Here is a 24,413-nt window from a genome sequence, read left to right on the forward strand (position 1 = left end):
AAATGCGCGCTGTTGATTGGTTGAAAATTAAGTTGCGCATGATTTTTAGAGTTGCGATTGATTGCAACTCTTTCTGCAACGGGCCCCCTGGTTGTAATCGAAGCAGGATTAGACCAATGTGGGTTGATATTGAAAGGAAAGTAGTTAAAGTGGGTGCTAATCAACAATTTTCCATCAATGATTGCGTGGTTATGAATAAATTACAATAAAATGAAATGACAAATTAATAGAATTTAAACTACAAATATTATTTCGTTGATAATTTAATTAAAACAATAATAAAATTCACATTGTCCATAAAGGAAAAATGTACAATATAAAAAGGAATGTTTGGTAACTCAGAATGTACATGATAAAAACCATTATGGGAATTCCTTCAGATGTATGTACAATAAAGTGGCAATTACATGAATATTCATTCTAGTAATAATCAAATAATAACAATATTATTCCACTCTGATATAGCGCATGATACATCTGAATGGTGTCTCTAAGCGTTTTACAAACAGTGATGCTGCATAGATATCTCTTAACACACCATATATAATGTAAACTCTGGTCATATTCTATGGAAAAAAAATTGTCATTGTCTTTCACAAACAATTTCACCATTATACTAATATTTTAGCAAAGAGTGTAAGTTTTAGTGATGGAATGAGTGACTATATTACGTGGAAATTAATAAATATGAATTTGAAATGTTTTTTTCACATGAATATTTCTAGATGTGAAATGTCATGGACCAAAAAAAAAATTTACTTTGCACGTGACTACTGACAGTCAAAAACCTTGATATTGCATGAAAATCAAAGAACTTGTGTTAATTCAGCTTGGCACAACAAATAAATCCCTTTCAAATTCTTACTTTCAAACTATGCGACCAATTATTAATTTTTTTTACACATTGCTTGATTGATTTTCTTTGCCAAGTCACCAAACAATAGCAATGGATTTTACACAAGAATAAATTCAGTAAGATTCAACAAGACATCCCATAAAAGCTTGAAATGTTATTTCTATTGGGTTAATTCCTTAGAGTCAAGTTCCCAATTAACCTTTAATAATTTTGTTTTCTATTTTTTCTCCCTTTTTATAGGATATTCTTACTGTAATGCCTGGATACAAACTCAACAAAAGTGATAAAGTCAGTTTGGTGAGTTTTCTCTTCAATTTTCTATTCAAGGTTCATATGGGTGTAATGTGTGTGTAATGCAACTTGTGAAGAGACACTGTTCCCTAAAGGGAGCCGTATCTTGGGTCAGATGCATAAAAAGTAGCAATTGCTTGAAAGATCGCTGCCAGCACAAGCAATTCCTAGCCAAGCAAAAGATCACGCCTTAGCAATTGCTTTATTTCATATTTAGTTCTGCCTAAAACCTTTTCTTGCCTTCAGAAAGCAATTGCCAGTGGTTTGAACAATAGCGACATCATGCTGGTGCGAACACGACTCACAGAAAAAGTTTGTGACTCGAATGAAAAAGTTTGGTAGTGCAAAATATTGCTTTTCTCATTTAACATTTTTTCCCTAGATGAGGTGTCAACCAATTGCTTAAACAAAAAAGCGAAATAGTTTGTTTTAGGCATATGCTATTTAGAAATAGATTAATCGTCAAGCAAATGCCAGCAGGCAGTTAGCAATCTCTTGTGCTATATACTAGCAAGAGCATTTGCTTGCTCATTTTTATGCATATGGAATCAAAAGTCTAGCAAAAGCAATTCATCTGACCCCTTGTCTTTCTTGCAGGAATCCTGCAAGTAACTTTTCAATGCCAATCTTCGCATTTCTTCACAGACTAGACAATGAAAATGTGGGAGAGCTAGCTGCTATGATAAGATTCAAATAGCATTTACATGTATAATACAATTCCTGAAAAGAAGACAGCACAGAATTTTGATAAGCGGCCTAATGGTAGCGTTTTATGAGAATTTCGGCAGTGATTTGCTCCGAGTCAATCAGATGAAAGAATTTTGGAAACTTACATCATTATTGAGTGAGAATTACTGTATTTCATAAAATGTTCCCAAGATGCAAGTCATAAAACATTGCAAACAACATAATTAAAGATAAATTCCAGTTTTTAGAACGATCACAATATTCAACCAACAACAGCCAAGTTTTTGGATATATGTATACACAATCTGTGCTTTTGAAAATGATCAATTGGCCAATAATAAAGGATTGTTACAGCCAGACGAAATAGCGATCATAGGGCAACCTACGTATGGCAAGCTATCTTATCATTTGATCTTCTTGATATCACAAATTAAATTGTTGCTATCAAGTAACACTCATTATTAAAGGGGCCGCCACAGCTGAACATTTTAGCCAGTGTATGCTAACATACGTAGGCTATGGTAAGCTAATTTCTTTATTCCCATTACTTGGCATCAAAATTTACCTTTTGTTTACTAGATTAATGATCCTTCATATACACAATTTTACTTAAATCCTTGAATGCACTGCGCTGAAAGGCAGCTCGAGCTAAAGCTGGGGTAATAATAACTATGTGCCTCTGAATAGATTATATCTAGACAGATGGCGCTATATAAATGCCTATTATTATTATTATTATTACTCTTATCATTATTATTATCAAATGAGAAAGAGCTTATCACATGGATAGTACATGTACATGTACATGTACGTCAGCATATGCTGCCTAAATTGCCCTGCTGTGAAATCCCTTTCAGGCAGTGATTTCGAAAAATTGGGAACTAATACATTTTTTTTTTGCATACCAGGTAAGCCAAGGAGCAGAAGCAATAAAGATCAGCAAATCATTCTTCCTCAAGTACGCTGATGAGAGAGTGTTCACAGAGATTGAAATGAGGGTAAGTCTGGGTCCTGTCTTACTTCCGATCGACCACAACTATGGATGGCCAGCAACGTCAACTTATAAAATGCAAATTTGTTCAATACATTTTCTAGATATGATGTACATGTATATTCATACATTTATCGTTCTCGTGAAGATTCAGTGTGATTCTCTATGTTAATTAAGGAGATTAACTACATGTAAAGAGATTATCCTGTAGAAAAAAATTACAGTATGGATGGATTTCCATACAGTTGAGATTGATTGGATCAATCGTAACACGTTGTAAGATGGGGCCCTTATCAATCTCAGGTAACCTGAGGCCCGTAACACAAAGGTTAGCGATTAATCGCTGATTTGAAAGAGCAATTCAAATTGGTTTGTAGGCAGTCCAATGAGTTAAATGCATGTGCAATGATGATCTTGAGAGGCTTTTCATTTAGTGATTAATCACTAACCTTCGTGTTACAGGCCCCTGGACCCTATTTCATAAAACTTGTTATATATTAACAAATTTGCGATTACGGTTTAAAACGAAAGCTACTGAAATCATTCAATTTGATTAGCTGAAAGTACACTTGTTATATAAATTTTACATTTCTTTTAATATACCAATGAAGTCTTTACAAAACAGGATAAGAAAGACACACACACACACAAATCAGTACAAGGGGTAATTGCATGTTTCAATGCACCACACTTCAAAATTTCCAGTATCCACAGTTCTTGCTGAGTTTAACATTTAGTTACATACATGTATACAATGACTTTCTCAACATTCTACAGAACAGGAGTAGAGAAAATTCACTTGTTAGCGCAACAGATATGACATTTGTCATGCAAATGTTATCTATTATGCTCCTTTTCTCTACAACTGTTCAATACAATTTTGTAATTCAATTTGTATGTAACTGATAAACTCAGCAAGAACTGTTTGAATACCATACAGTCAATATCAGAGTGTGATTGGATGTTTGTTTTTACGTCTACTTACATGTATTGGTCTGTCGGAACGCTGAATCAGAAAACTGGAAACTTTTCTCAATTCAGCAGCAAGATAAACAAGGGGCCTGTTGCATATAACTTTTTACCTGAGAAAACTCTGGTAAAAACTAAGGTTAGTCTGATTTCTGCCATTGACCTCAACACAGGGCAAAAACTCCGGTAAAAACGACCCGAGTTTTCTCAGGTAAAAAGTTTTATGCAACGGGCCCAAGGAGTGGAAAAAACAATAACTTCCGTGCTCCAAAATCTACACTGGTTCCCTGTCCATTCCCAAATTGCAATTGATTATTTTTTTTTGCACATGAATGTGTTTAGATTGTCAAGCTTTAAAGGATTGATTATCCTTTTACCCACCTTCTTGCATAGTCAGATCAAACTCACAAAGCATTATTCAAATGTTCATATGTACAAAATAATCTGATTATAACTAGTATCTCCCGAGTCACAATTAATAGACAAAGTGCACTGAAATAATTTTTTGATGCACTCTGCCAAACTTTGCCTTTCTCACGTTTGAATCCTTTAATTCAGTTTGAGCCGTATCCCGACCAGGACACCTGCCTGAAAGACATTGAAGAGACGACAGAGTGGCAGAGATACAAGAAGGTGGAGATGGAGAAAACGATGCATGAGGTCAAGGACAGGGTCCAACTCAGGATAACATCCAGATAATACCTTCAAAGACTTGGAAGAGGCTATCAGGTAGCGCTAATATTCATAGCTGAATGACATGCGCCGTATAAACTAAAACAACAACAGAGTTGGACACAAGTTGTGCTCAGAATTACTTCAAGATGATACATGTACCTTCAAGACTTAAATGAGACTTTTATAAGATGATACGCTGAGTGGGCAAGTTACAAATTGATGCAGAGGTTCAATCCCTGCTCACGTCTTTCAAATGGTGAGGTTAAAGGTCCGTCCCAGACGCAAATAATCATATCTGAATTACAAGCGTCTGTAGAAACTTGATCACTCACACTCTCACTCCATGATAATACCTTCATGGTTCGAATGAGACTTGGGACGTGAAGCTATGAATAACAAGATCCAGAAGAAAGTCCTACTCAGAATGACCTTCTAGACTTCAAGTCCTTCAGTGAACAAACAAGCTCATGCAAGGAAATGGGTGGTGGTGGTTCACACCCATTTGAAGACGTTTACATGCCTTTCCGTCTGTAGTCCGCAGCAGCAACAGTATCCTAACCTGTGCATGGGATAAAGCAATAAGAACAAAAAAAAGATGCATCAGTTTCTAAGATTAGACGTTGTTACAATGAACAAGGGGGTACTTTTCATAAAGTTGTTCGTAAGTTACAAAAAACTGGTGACCTTTCCTTGTGCTAAGTGAGATACCCAACATTTTCCCAGTTTTGAGAGAACAGAGGAGCGCTTACAACCCCAGTCAAAGTTTGAAAAGACGGAATTGTTTATTCCAATGTTTGTTAATGATGGGAAATTTGATCAACAAAGCTTAGAATTCAACTTCTATACTTGATGCAAATCGAGTGCATGGGCAGTTCATGTAATAGCTGGGCCCCGTCTTACAAAGAGTTACAATCGATCGAATCAATCGTAACTATGGAAATCCATCAGTGTCATAATTTTTTCTGCAGGAAATTTGTGAAATGTCCTTTGTCAACAAACGAGAACACACCAAATTGTCAAGAAATCAATGAATTTATGGATATTCATTCCTATCTGGACAAATTTTGAAAAAACATGCATTTTATATGTTGACTTTGCTAGCTTTCCATAGTTGCGATTGATCGGATCAATCGCAACTCTATGTAAGACGGGCCCCATCTTTTACTGCATCAAGTAATTTCTTTTTAAGTCAATGAAAACAAATCATCTATGTATAAATATACAATGTAAAAGTGTATTTCTGGAGCCTGATTAATCATGAACTCACATTTACGGTAACTGCCATGGGAACAGAGGTCAGTTTCATATAACTTGCTATCACAACAAAATTTGTGATAAGAGTTAAAAGCTACTGGAATCCTTCAATCTGATTGGCTGATAGTAAATAAAATCAAAATGAGACCCTTGTCACAGCAGCTAATCATAACTGAGGTCTCCATGTTATTTAACAACATTTGCACAGTCTTACACAAGCTGTAGATGTTGAAAAAAAATAATCAGCAATGCATTCTAAATATAATGGCCGTTAAACTTTGAAAGTCTTACACAAGCTGTCGATGTTGAAAAAAAAAAAAATAATTGGTAATGCATTCTAAATATAATGACCATTAAAATTTGAAAGACTGTTTAACTTTGAAAGGTACAAGGTATACATGCGTATGATGTGGATACATGTACCATCCACGTCCTTAAATATCTACATGTAGGAATGCTGTGCTAAAAATTGTGTGTATCATTGGATAGCTATTCAGATCTTATTTTTGGAATTGCAATAATTTCTTGCCAATGCAAAACAATAGGCCTTATATCATTTGTAATTTAAAGTCATGTCAATGTTTTGCTATGTTTCTAGATATTTTGAATACCTGTGTATACGTTTGTTTTTGTCACAGTTCTATGCAGCATTTTGTTTTAAAACAAATTATATGATTTATATATATATTTGCCGAATACAGTATTCATATTCAATATTAAATATATATGTACTGGTGAAGGGAATTAACTTTTTTTTATTTTGAAAGCTAGCTAGGGAATCAACAAGATTGTTAGCTAGCTGATTTTAGTGCATTTTACAATTTCTTCAAAACTCATATCAAATAACTTATCGATCAGGAAGGAAATAAGGAGAAATAACTATGTGGTGAATTTAATGAGTTATTAGACAAAATCCTTTTTACTGTGAAATTGTTTAAAATGGGCATGTACATGTATGTAAAAAATTTCCTTATCTTTCTTTTCTAAAGAAATCACAAAAATATTACGTAATTGACAAAATTGTACAAGTCTAACGCCTAAAAATATCCAATCTGACCATAAAATGCAAAAAACAGGGTTGCTATATTTTTTCATTTTTTTTTTTTGGGCAAACTCAAAAATGTGTTGTGTACAGTATGTGAGAAAGCATAAGATTTGAGCAAAGGATTTCTTAGTGCAACAAAAGTATTAAGAAATAGACAAAAGAACACAAACCAGCCAACCCAACTTTCCAATATTATGAGGGCAACAAACCAATTCTTTAAGGGCCTAACTTCAATGCACCACAGGGTACTTGTATAAGAAATTTTGATTTTGAGAATACTTTTCAAATACTGCTTATCTTGCTATTAGAGGAAAAATAAAAATATTGTTCAAAGTATTTTGTGAGTGATGATGTGCTGCAGTATTTCGTATCTATTAAAGATATTAAGTTAATTGTATAATGTGCACTCTCTGAAAAGGGTGCTGTTGGACAGTTTTGTTACGTACTGTACTCGCTACAATCTTCATTACCAAGATCATCAACATAACTTCAATGGAGCTGTCAATCATAAGCCAGATGCACCGTTTGAGTAGAGTGTCAAATAACATTGTGTCAATGGGCAGCTGTCCGCAGTGCATACGTATGTCCAACACCGCCTTCTTGAATCCCGCGAAGATACACTTTTAATACAAGTTCATTCAAAATTTAATACACAAAGAAAACGAAGAGTAATATGAGCAATAATGGTGAAAATTAAATGGAAATTGGGGGAGGTGGGATTGGGAAGTTTTGACATTTTGAAGTTTTCATGTCTATAATTATAATTCTTCGTTTTTTCTACATCAAATATTGATGAAAAATGTCAAAACGTGTATGAACGAGGCCTTACCATGGCCATGGTTACGAGGTCAAGGAAATATGACGATTTGAAGCAAGGGTATGATCTGAATGGTCGTGATATCGGCAAGGATGGCTTCAGCCGAGGCTAAGGTCGACGCTTCCATCAAGTTGGTCCGCCGAAAGCAGAAGACGGCCACAGCGAGAACTACATAGGGGAAATCAAATGACATATACATGTAAATGAATATCATCAACTTCACATTTGGATAAATATCTACAAACCTGTTCCAAGGAGGTAGACCATAGCAGGTCAAGTGTTCATGCCTGAATTCTAAGCATTTTGGGGTGCAATATACATGTATCTGCATCCAATTTTCATGCATAAATTTACTACAAATTCTGGAATTTTTTCAGTCACGTAAAAAAAAAATTACTGCGAAATAAAAGGAGAAGTGACTATTTGAATACATTATTATTATACACTGCATTTATTCACCTTATAGCTACAGGTAATAATAATGATATTGACTGGTATTAAGTTCCAGGAGATACATGTAGGCCTACACGTACCACACATATTCCCCTCACTAGACCAATATTGCTCTTGTCATAACCTGGGGCAATACATGTACATGCATGTGACCAGTCACCCCAAAACCAGAAATAAGTCATCCAAAATGAATTTTGAGTTAGAAAAGAAACACATCATATCCTTTTAAATGATATATAACTTGTCAATGTCAAAGGACAAGTCCACCCCAACGAAAAGTTGCTTTGATTAAAAAAGAGAACAAGTGGAATGCCTCTGGCCGTCTCACCTGCATCACGCGATTCAATATAGCAGCAGTGCTGATTTTGAAAACTACTATAACTCGCACAAGATGTTCAGTGATACTTGGTTACTCTTATTTCCACGTTTTATGAACTAGACCAATACACTTACATGTATAGAGATATGATGGCAATTCAACAAATACCCCCAACGTGGCCAAAGTTCTTTGACCTTACATGACCTTTGACCTTGATCATGTGACCTGAAACTCGCACAGGATGTTCAGTGATACTTGATTACTATTATGTCCAAGTTTTATGAACTAGACCAACACACTTTCAAATTTATGGCTGTAATTCAACAAATACCCCAATTTGGCCAAAGTTCATTGACCCTAAATGACCTTTGACCTTGATCATGTGACCTGAAACTTGCACAGGATGTTCAGTAATACTTGATTACTATTATGTCCAAGTTTCATGAATCAGATCCATAAACTTTCAAAGTTATGATGGTAATTCAACAGATACCCCCAATTCGGCCAAAGTTCATTGACCCTAAATGACCTTTGACCTTGGTCATGTGATGTGAAACTCATGCAGGATGTTCAGTGATACTTGATTAACCTTATGTATAAGTTTCATGAACTAGGTCCATATATTTTCTAAGTTATGATGACATTTCAAAAACTTAACCTTAGGTTAAGATTTTGATGTTGATTCCCCCAACATGGTCTAAGTTCATTGACCCTAAATGACCTTTGACCTTGGTCATGTGACATGAAACTCAGGCAGGATGTTCAGTAATACTTGATTAACCTTATGGCCAAGTTTCATGAACTAGGTCCATATACTTTCTAAGTTATGCTGTCATTTCAAAAACTTAACCTCAGGTTAAGATTTGGTGTTGACGCCGCCGCCGCCGTCGCCGTCGGAAAAGCGGCGCCTATAGTCTCACTCTGCTATGCAGGTGAGACAAAAATCCAACGAGCATAACAATGAAAATTTCATCAAAATCGGATGTAAAATAAGAAAGTTATGACATTTTTAAGTTTTGCTTAATTTCACATAATACATGTAGTTATATGTATATGCACATCCTGGTCGGTATGCAAACAAGGGAACTGATGACATCACTCACTCACTTTTTCTTTTGTGTTTTATTATTTGAAATATGAAATATTTTAATTTTCTCCTCATTGTCCTGTGAAACAAAGTTTTATTTCTCACTGAACATGTGGAGTTACCATTGCTTAACATTATATGGTTCAGTCAAGTTGGTCCTTATTGTCAAATCTGTAAGAATTGAAATATTGTATAATTCAAACAATAAAAACAAAAGAAATAGTGTAAATGTACATCATCGATTCTCTCATATGCATGTGGGTAAATTGTGCATATACATGTAACTATTTTGTGAAAAATAAGCAAAATTTCAAAATCACAACTTTCTTTTACATCCGATTTTGATGAAATTTTCAGCATTATGCTTGTCTGATTTTTCTTTGTTGATTCAAAACAAATTTTCGGAGGAGGACTTGACCTTTAATCAACTGATTGAACGCAGAAGAAACTAAGCGAGTTTCTAAAAAATATGGAGAAAACAACGTTTGAAGTTCTGGGTTCGCTCAAGAACGAGATGTGCACACTGTGAACTCCCTTTTTTTAAATTCCAACCAGTCTGCAAAAAAAACTTACATCAAAGAAATTCTTGTATCTTGTTTTCCATTCAACTTTACAACATGAAATTTTGACAGTATGAAGAAGAAGAGTCACACTTTCAGATAAGCTAAGTTGTTACCTTTGCTTTTTTAAGACCAAATTTTGGCAATTTAAAGAGAACTTTTCCTGGGACTTACATGTATTGTTGGTTTGGGGTGGGTGGTCACAAATAAATCTCCCTCAAGGCCAGTCAATATAATATAAGATACCCACATCCTACCTGCAAGGAGTTCTGTGCTATCATAGGCAAGGATCCGATCCCAAAGGAGAAGAAGCTGATCGCTGGCCAAATAACCAGAGAATGCCCTCATCATCCACTTAAAAGCAATCTTCAATCTACAATACGATCACGGAAAAATATGAAATAAAATCAACAGTTAACAAACATTACAAAAGCAATTACATATATAAATTTGAAATACATGTATAAGGTATAATCATGATAATAATGCAAATGTGATATTAGTTTTGGAAGCTACATGTATGAGAAGTATAATTGGCAATTTCATCTATTTACATGTATGTTTATTAATACAGTTCTTGTGTAGTGCATATCACATTATGTCATAACGTCCCTTTGCGCTTCCAAAGGACTTGAATATTATTACCCTGGCTTTAGCCCCGCAGCCTTTTATTACGGCGTGGTGGCATTTCTGGGAATCCTGCCAGGTACATGTACCAATCTCACCTGGGTTGAGAGCAGCACAATGTGGATAAATTTCTTGCTGAAGGAAATTACGCCATGGCTGGGATTCAAACCCACGACCCTCTGTTTCAAAGTCAGAAGACTAATCCACTGGGCCACAACACTCCACATAATAATAAAATCTTTACAATTTTGATATACTTACGGCTGAGCATTGATCTGCTTCAGATGAAAGAAGAGTTGCGGCTGGATGGTTTGCAGTAAACTCTCAAACAGGATACACAGAGATAAGATACCCTGGGGAGAGAGAGGACGGAGAACAGTGTTATAGCTCCCTCTACCGGATAGTTAGCTGATTACATGTATCTAAAGGAATATCACTGAATTAACTTTAATATCAAATAAAATCATCAAAAAGGGGCCTTCATGTACACATTGCAAGATGATACTACTACTCAAGGACATTATTAGCTACTTCTGGAGTTGACAAAAGGAATAACAATCCAATCCAAGTAAAATGCATTGCTGTACCAAATTGACCAAATTATTTCCAAACACCCCCTAAATGAGTTTTTTTCTCTGTGTACAAAATAACCCTCTAAACAAGTTTTTTGCGGGCATGTTTTTTTTTTTAAACACATTTTGGCCCCTAAACAAGTTGTTGCCAGAATATGACCCCAGGGAAAAAAAACATAGCCTAAACACATTTGGCTAGTTGTTGAAAAAAAAGCTTTGAAAAAAAACATACCCTAAATACGTTTGACCTCGCGATTGACAATTGACCAGTTTTTCAAAACCACCCTTTTTCTTGAAAATCAGTGTTTTTGATACCCTTAACGAGTGCACGCGTGGCCCTAGTCCAAAACTGAAATACACCCCTTTAAACACGTTTTTGGGTCACGCATGTGTACAGCAATGCATTTTACTGCCCCCCCCCCCCCCGGGTAATTTCCTTCAGCAAGAAAGTTCCCCACATTGTGGTGCATTCAACCCAGGTGAGGTATATGTAAATAGGTACCTGACAGGATCAATTCCTTTAATGGAACAAAGTGTGGGAAATTGCAGCTTGAGCTAAAGCCAGGGGAATATACATGTACATGTATACTGCATTTTCGAATAAGCAACTAAACAATGCTTTCTCTCTTTCTTTTAAACAAAAACAAGGAGAGAATACCTCCATCACTGAAAATTGAAACAAACAACTAAATGGTTGGAGTAACAGTCAATCGATATTGTACAACGCCTACTTAGCTTGTTGTACGCGAGCAAATGGGAGGCTGAATGTCAAACATTCGTACCGTTGCACACAAGACGTACCATCCAAAATGTACCGTCCAAAATGTACCGTTGCACGGCTTTAGGAGGTGACGTCACAATACGATTTAATTCATTGCGCTCAGTAAAATGAAGGTGCGATACGCGTATAAGCCTGCTGGCTCAATGCGCATTGCTGCCCAAGGTCATGTGCGCTTGTGGGATTTTGCTTTTCGCTTTCAATTTTTTTGCTCCCTTTTCATAGATTACTGCAGGGAAAAACTCTTGTTTTTTCATATTTTCGCTAACTTCCGAGGCGTTGTAAAACACAAATAGCAAATATTCTTATTCGTGCAATGGTGCAAGATTTTGCATTTGGTGAAAGAAAGAGATGCTCTATTCAACTCGGCTAACCCAACGCCTCGTTGAATAGAGCATCTTTCTTTCACCTCATGCAAAATCTCGCACCATCGCACTCATGCCTATTCGCTATTTGTATATTGCAGGACTCCACGTACAATATCAGTTTCGACTTGGCTTTCTCCCAATCTTTTATTTATAAAAAAAAATCAATATTAGTACACCTACATGTTAGGAAAGGCATTTAGAAAACTGATAGTGCCAAATTTAATCATGTACATGTATCTATATAGACGTTTTTTATATAAATAGATAACAGAGAAAGATCAGAGGCTCTATGGTTTCCCTTATTTGAATAGTACATGTATCTACTGACTTAGAAAGCATGATCTGTTATGGATCCCGACATCTTTTTCGAGGGCAAATGTCCAAAAGTTGACAATACTGACAAGTTACGCTGCGGAAATGGTAGTAGATTAGTGTACAAATACATGTAGTTACCAAGTTCATACATGTAGGTATTTATTGATTATAAAAAAAAACAAAAAAACATCTGCTTTAGATTTGCATCTGCATTTCTCAAACAGACACCTCGGATTACAAACAATGATTGGTATAAAGGCTTTAAGATTAATGTCTAAAGGTCAAAGTCATTTGGGGTGATTAAGCTAATCTCTACCATTGCCCCTTAATCCCCTAATTCAGATGGATGGCTTCTAATAGGTCAATCCTTGATTGCTACGGAGTACAGAAAGACAGCTAAGGTCATGACTTAGTATTTCCAGTGGTAAAATACATTTTCTGTACAGGGCCTTTTCCCCTAAATTTCTCATTTGTTAAAAAACAAATCTGTGTGTATCAAACTTGAAAGCAATTTATAAGGAATTTTACACAACTCTAAAGACGGAGTTGAGGAGCAGGAAGAACATCTTACTAAGTACGTCATGACCCAGGTTTAAATCTGACACACTCAAACCTGGTGTTGGTCATTAAGTTGCTACCTAACAAGTTAATTCCTTAACTCTTAATGTGCCATTCACTGTAATCAGCGAGTGCCATTTTTTTCAGAGTCTATATTTAATTGTTTTATTTATAAAAAACGGAAATCACTCCTGATACATTAATGTTAAACCTCTTGACCATAAGCTGAATTGAACAATGGAATCACTCATGCATGCAATGCACTCCTCAAAATGCAATAGGCATAACAATAGCTGTATGACCATTGCACAAAAATGTGTTCGTGGCACTCCAGTGGATACACAGATATGTGTTCATGGCACGTTAAGGGTTAAACAAAATCTATTCAAAATAGAATTAGTAAAAGATGGGTAAAAGTTACACATTCCTTTTAAAGCATTCAGAGATACTTTGACCAATGTCTTAATCACTTTGTAAGTGTTTGCATGATATAAACCTTCCAGAGGTGATCGGTGAACAGATAAAAAACCCAGATATTTCTAGGCTATATAAATTTCTTTTGCATACATATACCTAGTCTTAATTCTTTGGCAATATTGGGAGAGGTGTGTGTGTGGGGGGGGGGGGGGTTTGAATCATTCCATTTAAGAATCTACAGTATTGTAAATTGTGGTCCACTATCATACCTGAGGATGTGAAGATATTGTGTGAAGGCGAAACAGGTGCCTCATGTAGAATTCACGGAAGACGTAGTAGAGATCCGGTGGCTGGTCGTAGACAAAACATAACGGGGCCACTGGCAAAGAGAGAAACAAAATAAGATAGATATTTTATACATGCATGTATATGAGTGAAGGACTACAAGATAAGAAGTGACATTTCACTAATAAACGATGATAACAACTGCAAAGGTTTTGATTGATGATGGACATCCCAGAGAAGTGCTTACAAGTTATCTGGGAGCGAAGTCAGCCTACATACTCCATCTTTGAAACAAATGAATTATTCGTATTGATTAAACAGGAAATGGGGCAGAGGGGATACGGCAGATTTACGTGGATAATCATTTGAGATTGAGTATTGATAAAATTCCTCACATTTTTTACATGTATAGGCTTCAGGGGTAGAAACTTGGTGCTTCTGTTTAAAATTTGAATTAATTTTGCGAATAAGAACTGTCATGCACGATGCCTCTGCAATATCTTCCACTTTCTCTCTCTCTCTCCTTCCCTCTCTTTAACAATTGCTGGTATTATCTTTAATACTAGCATGAGTTTCTACCTTATTATAACACAGAGAATAGAAATCATGATAAAAAATAAAATAAGAAATTATATATCATTTACCAAATGCTAACTACAAGTAGAAGTCTTTTTCTTCTGCTAACCTTCAACTGGTTAATAAAACACATCACAGTAAAGAAATAAAAAGTTTACGTGTTTAATGTAGTTTTCTCAACTAGATTTGTGTGATTTACTTTGCCTCACACCAGGTTCAGAATTCTTTCTCGAACTCAATCTTTAATTCCAGCCCCCCTAACTCTCTCATTCTTCTCTCTCTAGTTCTCTTAATTTCTCCCCATGTCTCAATATCCCTGCCTCGATCTCTACCCCTTTATTTAAATTTATGTAAATTAGTCTGTGTGTTTTTTATCTTTCTTTTATCTTCCCCCACCCCTCTCCAAATCCGCTCCCCTCATTTCATTCTTTCACACCCCTCCCTTCCTCCTATTCTCATCATACTGAAGTTACTCGGATAAATGATGTAAAGAATAACACACAAAAACTTGTATACCCAGGAGGGTTTTCATAAAGCTGTTCGTAAGTTAAAAGCGACTTTAAGAACGACTGGTGAACCTTTCTTACTTTCTTATCTCCAATGAACATTGAATGGTGCATATCATTTACCACAAGAAAGGATCACCAGTCATTCTTAAAGTCGCTCTTAACTTACAAACAGCTTTATGAAACACCCACCAGAGCTGTCAGACACTTTTACTCACTGGGACTGAAAACGAAGCCAGAACATGTTAAAGCCCCAATATAAAGCCTGAATATCAGGCTAAAGCCTAAAGACTGGCATCTCTTTATACCCCCCGGAGGGGGAGGGGGGGTGAGGGCAGTCGAACATGTTTAAAGGTGTGTTTTTCAGTTTCCGACGCAAGCCGCACGTGCACTCATTAAGGGTATAAAAAACACAGATTTTCAAAGAAAAGTGTGGTTTTGAATCGTGGGGTCAAACATATTTAGGGTATGTTTATTTGTCCAAATCTTTTTTTTTTAAGACTAGCCAAACGTGTTTAGGGTATGTTTTCTCCCCAAGCTTTTTGTCCCGGGGTCATATTCTGGCGACAACTTCTTTAGGGGCCAAAATGTGTAAATAAAGCCCGCGAAAAACTTGTTATGGGGCTTATTTTGCACACAGAGAAAAACTTGTTTAGGGGGTGTTTGGAAATAATTTTGTCAAGCATGTGTACAGCAATACATTTGACTGCCCCCCCCCCCCCCGGGTGTATACCTTCCTTAAGATTGGTTAAAAATTATAGAAAAGGGTCTATTTAAGCTGAATCATGGTGAAAGACATGTCTAGAGTCGCATCTTCATTAGGATCAAGATCCATCAATGTGATTCATACTGCTCATAAAGTCAGCATCTCTTCATAAATCTCTAAGCACGGCTCAATAATATCCTTTTTATGGTGAATGCCTTATGAGCTGGATGAATTACAGTGTTATGATTTCCACTGCAGAATATGTAAATCTAGCCGACACTTGATTTAGGGTGTTATCATCTAGTTGCCATGGAAACGCATCACAAGTAAGGTCCATACTCAACATCCTCGTTAAAGTTGATAACCTAGGATAAACTAGGACAGTGCTGGTTTTGGCAAGGCAGTTGATTCAAAATGCTTACATTGCTTACATAAAATCCATCGGTTATGCTTTAGTTTTTGCTTGAAGAAAAGATCAGAAAACTTTTCATTATCCATTCTATCATTGATGTATTAATCTTGACTAATCAGTTCATGTACTCTTCCTATGGGACATATTATGGCTAATAAGCTACATGCCATCACAACTAAATTCACTGACAAGGCTTGGAATTCATATGAAAAAAAAACCAATGTGCATATATATCTTGCAAATGGAGAAACAATTTAAATATATCATAGACAACAACTAAAAACTAATGTGTGTGTGATAAGGCTTCTGTTTTGAACAAACGTGTATCAACAAAGATAGGAATGATTATTTACATCTGGGACCGATATGTTACACCATCTTCCAAAAGACGTAACCCATGGCGTGGATCAAACCACATTGAAATCAATTTGTTATTGCCACTCATAGTAGGATTACAATCACATAACACAAGGGCCACAATATTTGTTTATCTCATGCAAGAGTTAAATGGCAATTGAAAATAACTGATTTATATAGGCATATCTAAGTCATGATGAAACCTATAAAATGGATGTTCACAGTATCTTCAACATGTTACTTGATGCCTGATTCATCTTCAATTTCTTCCAAGGGAATTTCCCTTTCTTGTATCAAAGGGATTACTCAAGGGTGTATCCACTTGAAACTTTGATAACAATCACATGAAAAACATCTAGAAAATTCCATTCTGAACCCACATCATTCCTTACTGTGACAAATGGAGAGATTTGAATAAGCCTACTGAGCAAACGTACCAAGTGATCCAATCACCACAACGGTATGGAAATCCATCGATGTCATAACTTTTTCTACAAAACATTTGCACAATGTCCTTTTTACACAAAGATAAGTGCACTGAAATTAAACAAAAAAACAATGAATGTATGAATTAATAGCATATTAAACTAGAAAATATGTTGAGCAAACACCCATTTTGAATGTTGATGCAACAGATCAATTGCAACTCTTTGAAAGACAGGCCCAGGTCATCTGAACTCTGGAGATAATGATCGCCACTGTGTTACTTATATAATATTGACTGGTCTTGAGGGGAACATCAAATATATTGCCAGCAAAAGAATCATATTGGCCCGAGTCTTTAGACGAGGGCAATATGGGTCTTTTAAGTGCAATATATTTGATGTTCCCCGAAAGAAGGGCAGTCAATATTTTTATTATCATCCAAATCAGATATCTAGAGCAAAAATCATGATAACAGCGATATCTTTTAAGAATAGAGTTCTGTTGTGTCATGATAATATCAGTGTATAGGCTCTGCACTTTACCATTATGACGTACTTGCAAGCGCCCAGATCCAGCGTTGTCTTTATTATGACGTAGATCATTGGTGCGCGGAACATTATGAAGCGTATCACTTCATTCGCATCCTCAAAGGCCCGGATGTCAGACCAGGGAAAATACAAAGGTATATTTTGCGTCGTCTCTGCATGCAAAGTCAATACGCACATTGAGACTGAGGAAAATACAAACAATATACCTATCCCTTCCTGATAATAATAAAATACAGGGAAATACGGTTTTGTAAATGACCAGCTCAGATGTCTGATACGGGTGATAATAAACTATATTGCCTGGAAAAAAAAACCTCAGACATTTTATGGAATTCTGTGTTTGTTTTGCTCATTTTTCAGCAATTACAATTTTTTTCAAGAGCCAGCTGGCACATATTTTTTATTCATACATACAAACACTTGGGTGGACATTTTATTGGATTCTGTTCGAGCTCATTTTTAGAACGTTACAACAAATAGTATTCATCTTTAATTCTAGCCAAAACTCAGCCAGAGTTAGGCTGATTGGAAGGTCTAAAGCTTACCAAACATGGCAAATCCATGGAAAGGGATAACTCCATTCGGTGGATACACAACAGCAAACTCATCAACACCCAGCATTCCTGTAAAAAAAGAGGGGAGGGGGGGGTCAGATAACAAAACAAAATATGCATTAAAAAAATTATCTTAGTATGGATTCAAATAGTGTAGGCCTACATCTTTATTAGAAATTTTGAAGCATTTTAGCAAAAAAAAAATCATGTTTTCATGAATTATTTTTCTGAATTATTTGCAATTCATTGATAACTTTTTGCCCTCCTTTATTTATCTTTTCTTTAACCATCCGAGGAAATGGGTGAGTGTCTCCGTTGTAACTACTGATCGAAGATCAAGTTCGCATGCTCATTTCCCAAGTCTATTTTTTCATTCACATATTTCCACATTAGCATGCAAACAATGAGCAGAGTTTCATGGATTTGGGGAATGTTTTTCCTCTAGCATTCCTTGCACCTTATCAATCAACAATTTCTTCATTTTTCTCTCCTTCATACATGTATTTCTTTTCTTTACTATAATCTGAGCAAATGGGTAGGGGAAGGCGGGGTAAGTTGTGACACTTTTTGCATTTTGCATGTTAGAATTGATATGACTAATAATATTGTAGTATGAAGTACCTTGCCTTTAAATTTGATTCCTGGGAAATATTTTTCACCTAGATATATAATTTTCTACCCCCACACTGTAAGTCATTGTGACCTTTGAAAAAAAAATGATGTCAAATGGCTCAACTTGCCCCATCTGTGGGGTAAGTTGGGCCACCTTCTGGGGTAAGTTGAGCCACAAAAGCTATGTACAAAATGTACGTGGGAAGAACCGGCATGTCAATTTTTAATTCAAAGTCTTTTCACTTGCTAATTATCTATAAATACTAACATCCTCTAAAAGTAAAAGAACTGTCATGTGAATTTGCTCCGTTCTGCTTGCATATCAATGGCATTTTAAGGTTGTTTTTCTATTTATTATACATTACCATAAGAATTACCATGGCTCAACTTGCCCCATGTTCGCTGGCACAAATTACCCCAGTCCGAACTTAATGCGATATTTTCACATCCACACATTTCTTATGCATCCATCATGTAAAAGACTGACAAGAATGAGAATCCATACCTGGACTAACAATATTGTTCGTATTTCTTTATTATATTTAAAGATGTGTGTGGGTAAAAAGCACTGATCTATTTCACACCCTTTTTTTAATACTTTTTTTGGCTGAAATTTGTATTTTTCCCTCTAAAAAAGTACTTTTTGTTTCAAAGTTGAAAACAATGTGGTGGGGTTAGGGGTTATATAATGGGTCATCAATGCATGACACCACCACAATGCTCAACTTACCCCGCCTTCCCCTACATGTCTCCTTGATAAGTACTGACTGAAGATGAACTTTGCGTGCTAATTTGTTCAATCTACCTTCATTCACATATTAGCATGCAAACAATGAACAATGTCATTAAATGACCATTATTCTAAAACAAGGCACATATTGCAGATGTCAATTCTCATTATGAATGCAATGCTAACCATCATGTTTATATAGACCTTGTACTAATATATTTTCTATTCAGCTCATGCCTGTCAACTGGTTTTTAGTGTGTACAGCATATCAGGAAACGCATAACATGTATTTTGATAAGACCAATTTTCACTGAATAATGGGGGGGGGGGGGATATTCTGATGTACATGTGGTGAGAAAAAAATCTTTGCCAAATTGATTAAGGCTGTGACAGTATATTTGAAAAAGATAGTTGCGATAAATGTCAAGTAACCTCAAATAGTAAACTGAGGGGGAAATGACGCCCAATTAAATGTCGTAGAGCAATAAATGCAATAATCATAAAACAAATCTTTTATTTAATTGCTGCAAAACATTTGTGTGTTCACTTAAATGACAAAATTAGGAGAGAGAATTATTATTAGAAGTATTCTTTTTAACTAAAACTGAAATTAGTTAGGCCTATTGTACAATATTCTTTTTTTTTCATTTAACATTGCTACATATCAGGATTTTGAAATAAAAAATAAATATATTGAATACAATACAAAAGTGAGTTTTTCAAACACATGACATAGACCCTCTCTCAAGATCCATCATCAATTATTCTTGTTGATATACCTACAACAGTTAGTTACATACATGTACCTGAACCAAATTACATCTGAGTTACAAAATAGAATCAAAGTAATGATATAGCTAACACAGTTCACGATACATACACTGTAACACTATTCTCTCTGCAATTTTGACATTGTAACATATAGCACCTAACATTTTTTCTTTCTTTTAAGTTTAGGCACTTGACATATTTGGTTACTTCAAAAACAAAAATGGAATAGATACAACTGGAAAGAATCACTTTCCTAATGTATGGAAAGTAATGTATGGCATCTGCCTAGAGCCACTATATGTCAAGATCAGTTTACATTTTCCCATGAATGCTTTAGATATTGGAAATTGGATGTACATGTAGCCTACCATTTTTTTACCGAACCATGCAAGTCTCTGGGGAGTCTTTGGAATATCCTGTGCTATATTGTTTCTTTTTCTTTTAAACTGGGTTTCAGTTCAATCAACAGTAACTGTTGCAAATGTTTGAAGCGTCATGGTGACAAGTTATGCCCTGTTCTTTTGGTTTCAAATTGACATTGCCTAGCTGTGGAGGATTTGTAGACATCAGCCCTTACTCTGAAGTCCAGTTACCTTTGATCATGGTCTAATTCTTTGCTAAAATTATGGGAAGCCAAAAATGTTTTAAAAAGCTATTTTCATTGTAGGATTCTAATGTCTATTGGGTCTTTCCTCATGCTTACTTGTGGAGACAAAGTGTCAACTTCTTTATTCTCAGACAATCATGAATTATATTTCAGTGTCAAATGAGGTGATAATTTGCACCTCTACTGTAAGAGATTTGTGTCACGATTGGCTATCCATAGTTAAACCACAACTTGAGACCAGACTTCAGAATACAGGCCATCAATTGCCGTTGGTTTGAATTGTATTGAAGTTGTGTAAAATTAAAGTGAAAGTGATAGAGTTGACCCCTTGTGTCAGTTTTGGTGTTCTGACCACATCTATTTTGAGAAAAAAAAAGTCCAATCAGACCAAATAAAGTGCTGTGGGATAAATAGAAATATATTTATATATCTTTATATTGACAAAGGCAGGTACTAAAACAGATAAAATACAGCATGGAGTTCTTCTGAACTTTTGCAATTGACAAAAGATTAAAAACAGGAATTAGTTGCTTTTAATCACAAAACAGTCTTTGACTTTCCCAGAAAATATCAGTTACCAATACCATGTTCTCATTTCCAAAGGTGCTTTTCATAATACCACATATCCATTATCCAACTTTTTAAAATTGGTAATCTTCTCCTGCATGAATTTCTTTCACAGTGTTGCACAAATATACAAGTCTAATCCATACATATATAAAAAAGAGTGTGTTTAATAAGCATTTTGAAATACTTATTGTAAACACTAATGATAAATAAAATTCCAAAGAGTATTGTTTTTTATTCAAGGCACAAACTACTCTGGCCCAAGAAGAGAGCATAAGAAGTGACCAGCACATGCTTTTCATAAAGGAATACTTTGTGTTATGTTGAGATTTTGATTTGACTGGAAACAAATTTGTAATGTCATTTTAAATGGGTGTAGATTTGATGTTGCCCCGAGGATGTTGCATTGACATTGTGCTCCCCTAAACAGCCTTTTACTAGGAGAAAATCCATTTGCAAACACACATTGCCAATTTGACAATGATTTTACAGGAACAGTGATTACCTCTAATGTATGATTTTGCTGGTGTCGCGGAGCTCTTCCCAAAGTGCTTGAGGACACTGGTATCTCTTGAGAAGATAAGGAGGACTTGATAAAGAAAGTCCTCAAAGACGAAGTATTGATCATCGTTGGTCGCTGTTAGTTTTACATCCTAAATAAAGAAAGAACAGGGCGACTGTAGTTGTAAGCCTTTCATATGCTCATTCAGACACCCAATTATTATACAACATTATTTATTATGAACCTTAGAGTAGTTGTTAACCTGTTTGAATAAGTGTTTGAAATTCGAAACAACAAAGTTTAATTTCTAATTTCTAATCTTCAATACATTAAGCATAGCTGTTCAAAATTTGCTATAATTCTAATACAACTTTGCAAAATAACAGACTTTGCATTCAAATTCTTGATAACAAGAATTTCAATCTCAACAGATAAGGGCCCCGTCTTACAAAGAGTTACGATTGATCCAATCAATCATAACTCTATGGAAATCCATCAGTTTCATAATTTTTTATACAGGAAATTTGCAAATTGTCCTTTGTAAACAAAGGAGAACACACAGAACTGTCAAGAGATCAATGACTTTATGGATATACATTCATATCTAGATTTTTGAACTAATATGCATTTCATATGTTGACTTTGCTGGCTTTCCATCGTTGCGATTGATCGGATCAATCGCAACTCTTTGTAAAACGGGCCCCACAATTCAATGTATGAAGTTGATGACCAGGAATGCAAGTTAACGAATCTGATTTAGCACAAAAGTGGTCCCCAATTGCTTGAAAAGTTATCTGTAACTTACAATCAACTTTGTGAAACATACACAAGATGTGGTATGACTGAATGAGGGTATATTCTGAATTAAAAAAACACAACTTTCTTGATGTCTATTCAAAATATATTTGATACATTAATAGAAACCTGTATAAACCATGGCATCAATGTTAAATGTTTATGAATTATAATCATATATCTTTGAATTATTTTATTTTCATGTTAAAATAAAACTAAATAAAATACACATTCAATTACTATACCAAATATTAAAATAAATGTATAGCAAATTTTGCTTATAAAATTATGGAAATAATTGTTGGCATTGCAATGATTTTCCATATGATAACCTTTTTGGAAAATCAAAATTAAGCAGTATGAATTCATTTTTCAAAGTATTTTACACCAAAATTTTTTTTTTAAATGTGAAATGTAGGAAAATACAACTGTCGTTTTAGTGATATTTTCTTTGTAACTGTAAATACAAAGTGGGGCATAGCGAGCAGCCAATTGGATTGGTCTTCTGACTTTGAAACAGTGATAGCAAAGGGACGCTATATCACAAAGTGATATGTGCTATACAAGAACTGTTATTATTATTATTATAACTTTTATTGATATTATCATTGTCATTATTATATCATTATTACCTTATTATCATCATTATTACTATTATTATTACTACTATTTATTATTTACATCGTTGTTGCTGGTATTATTATTACTATCCATATTATTACTTTTATTATCACTATTATCAGTTAATTTTTGTTTAAAACTGCCAGAAAATAGATATAATAAAAAAATACAATCCAATACAATGCAGTACAGTCCAGTACTGTGTTTCTATTTTCTTACTTTATAGTAGAGATTATCAACAAGGAGATCATGCTGGAATACATAGTGCTTCAGTTGATCATAGAAAAGCTTGTCCTGTATATAAGAGATAAAGAAAGAGAGAGATGGAGAGAGAGAGTGTGTGTGTGAGAGAGAGTCAGGTATACATAAAAGTATTAATCAAATTTACAGCTTCAGAGAGAGAGAGAAAGAGATAATACTAATGTTCAATTAAAAATAAGAAAGGTTTTACATACCGGTACATGTAAGCAATGATCTCTAGGCCCCACATTCATAAAACTGCAAGTCTATTATCACCTTATTTTGCACTTTGGCTTTAAAAGGTGGAAAAGACTTATTCGGGTTTAATAAATATGGGCCCTGATTTATAATTCATCTATAAATGTAAATGAAATCATATCTGTTGAAATACATGTTGCACCTGACTATAGTCTCAATTGCAAATAACCTAATGCTCAAAAATAAGAACAGGATTTTTCTAGCTTCTTGCCAATTCAGTAGTTGCTCCATAACTAGAACTCGAGATTGGCTGCAGCCAAATCCCAATCTTTTCCAGATCAATCTTTGCCACCCCCTTTCCAATTCCAGAGGTAAGATTCTTCATCTTCCCAATCACCTCCAATGACACAATGAAGGTCGCTGAATTGATCTTTAAACTGTACCCCCACAAATTGCCTCATACAATTTAGGAGCTTTCAGACAGACTTGGGGGCCAAAAAATAAGACTCTCCTGGGCTACATTTTAAGCTCACCATCCAAAATTTGCTACATTTTATAATAGCTCCATGATTTTATCATAGCTGAAATTGATCCCTAAGGTAATTTCAGGGGCTTTTCTTTTAGTTTCACTGGGCTCTTTCTTTGGAGCCTAGTTTCTAGGAGTGTAATTTTCTCCTGCCAACTTGATTACCAAAATACCTGTAAATTTTATTAAAAAAGAACCTTTTAAGGCCTCAAAATACCTGCTTATTTGATTTTGG

The 24,413-nt window shown here is 35.1% G+C and overlaps 2 protein-coding genes across 5 annotated transcripts in view; one reads left to right on the forward strand and one right to left on the reverse strand.

The window, feature by feature from the left end:
- The window catches only part of LOC129261169 (uncharacterized), a 37,710-nt gene extending 30,606 nt beyond the window's left edge, over positions 1 to 7,104 (forward strand). For 2 of the 4 annotated variants that reach the window (XM_054899228.2, XM_054899229.2), the window contains exons 16-18: positions 1,097 to 1,153; positions 2,743 to 2,832; positions 4,353 to 7,104. In XM_054899228.2, coding sequence (XP_054755203.2) covers positions 1,097 to 1,153; positions 2,743 to 2,832; positions 4,353 to 4,493 — 288 coding nt within the window. In that variant the 3' untranslated portion in view covers positions 4,494 to 7,104. Of the gene's footprint in view, positions 1 to 1,096; positions 1,154 to 2,742; positions 3,038 to 4,352 lie in introns of those variants that run through there. The other 2 variants (XM_064099109.1, XM_064099110.1) reach the window with 2 other exon arrangements.
- LOC129261334 (TBC1 domain family member 19-like) lies at positions 248 to 23,508 on the reverse strand. The gene is made up of 8 exons (XM_054899401.2): positions 23,434 to 23,508; positions 21,802 to 21,949; positions 18,001 to 18,078; positions 13,909 to 14,018; positions 10,893 to 10,984; positions 10,262 to 10,377; positions 7,598 to 7,753; positions 248 to 5,028 (listed from the first exon to the last, which is right to left on the reverse strand). The coding sequence occupies exons 3-7, from the start codon at positions 18,074 to 18,076 to the stop codon at positions 7,617 to 7,619; spliced, it is 531 nt and encodes a 176-aa protein (XP_054755376.2). The 5' UTR covers positions 18,077 to 18,078; positions 21,802 to 21,949; positions 23,434 to 23,508; the 3' UTR covers positions 248 to 5,028; positions 7,598 to 7,616.
- Between the last annotated feature and the right edge of the window lie 905 nt (positions 23,509 to 24,413).

Source organism: Lytechinus pictus, chromosome 5 (assembly GCF_037042905.1).
Source record: "Lytechinus pictus isolate F3 Inbred chromosome 5, Lp3.0, whole genome shotgun sequence".
Classification (NCBI taxonomy): Eukaryota; Metazoa; Echinodermata; class Echinoidea; order Temnopleuroida; family Toxopneustidae; genus Lytechinus; species Lytechinus pictus.

Bases quoted from the DNA above. Each gene is read 5' to 3' on its own strand.
- LOC129261334 (XM_054899401.2), bottom strand. From the start codon at position 18,076: ATGCTGGGTGTTGATGAGTTTGCTGTTGTGTATCCACCGAATGGAGTT. The intron at 10,985-13,908 runs GTATGATAGTGG...CTCTCTCCCCAG, and splicing joins CAATATCTTCACATCCTCAG to GGTATCTTATCTCTGTGTAT. The intron at 10,378-10,892 runs GTAAGTATATCA...ATCGTATTGTAG, and splicing joins AAGCAGATCAATGCTCAGCC to ATTGAAGATTGCTTTTAAGT.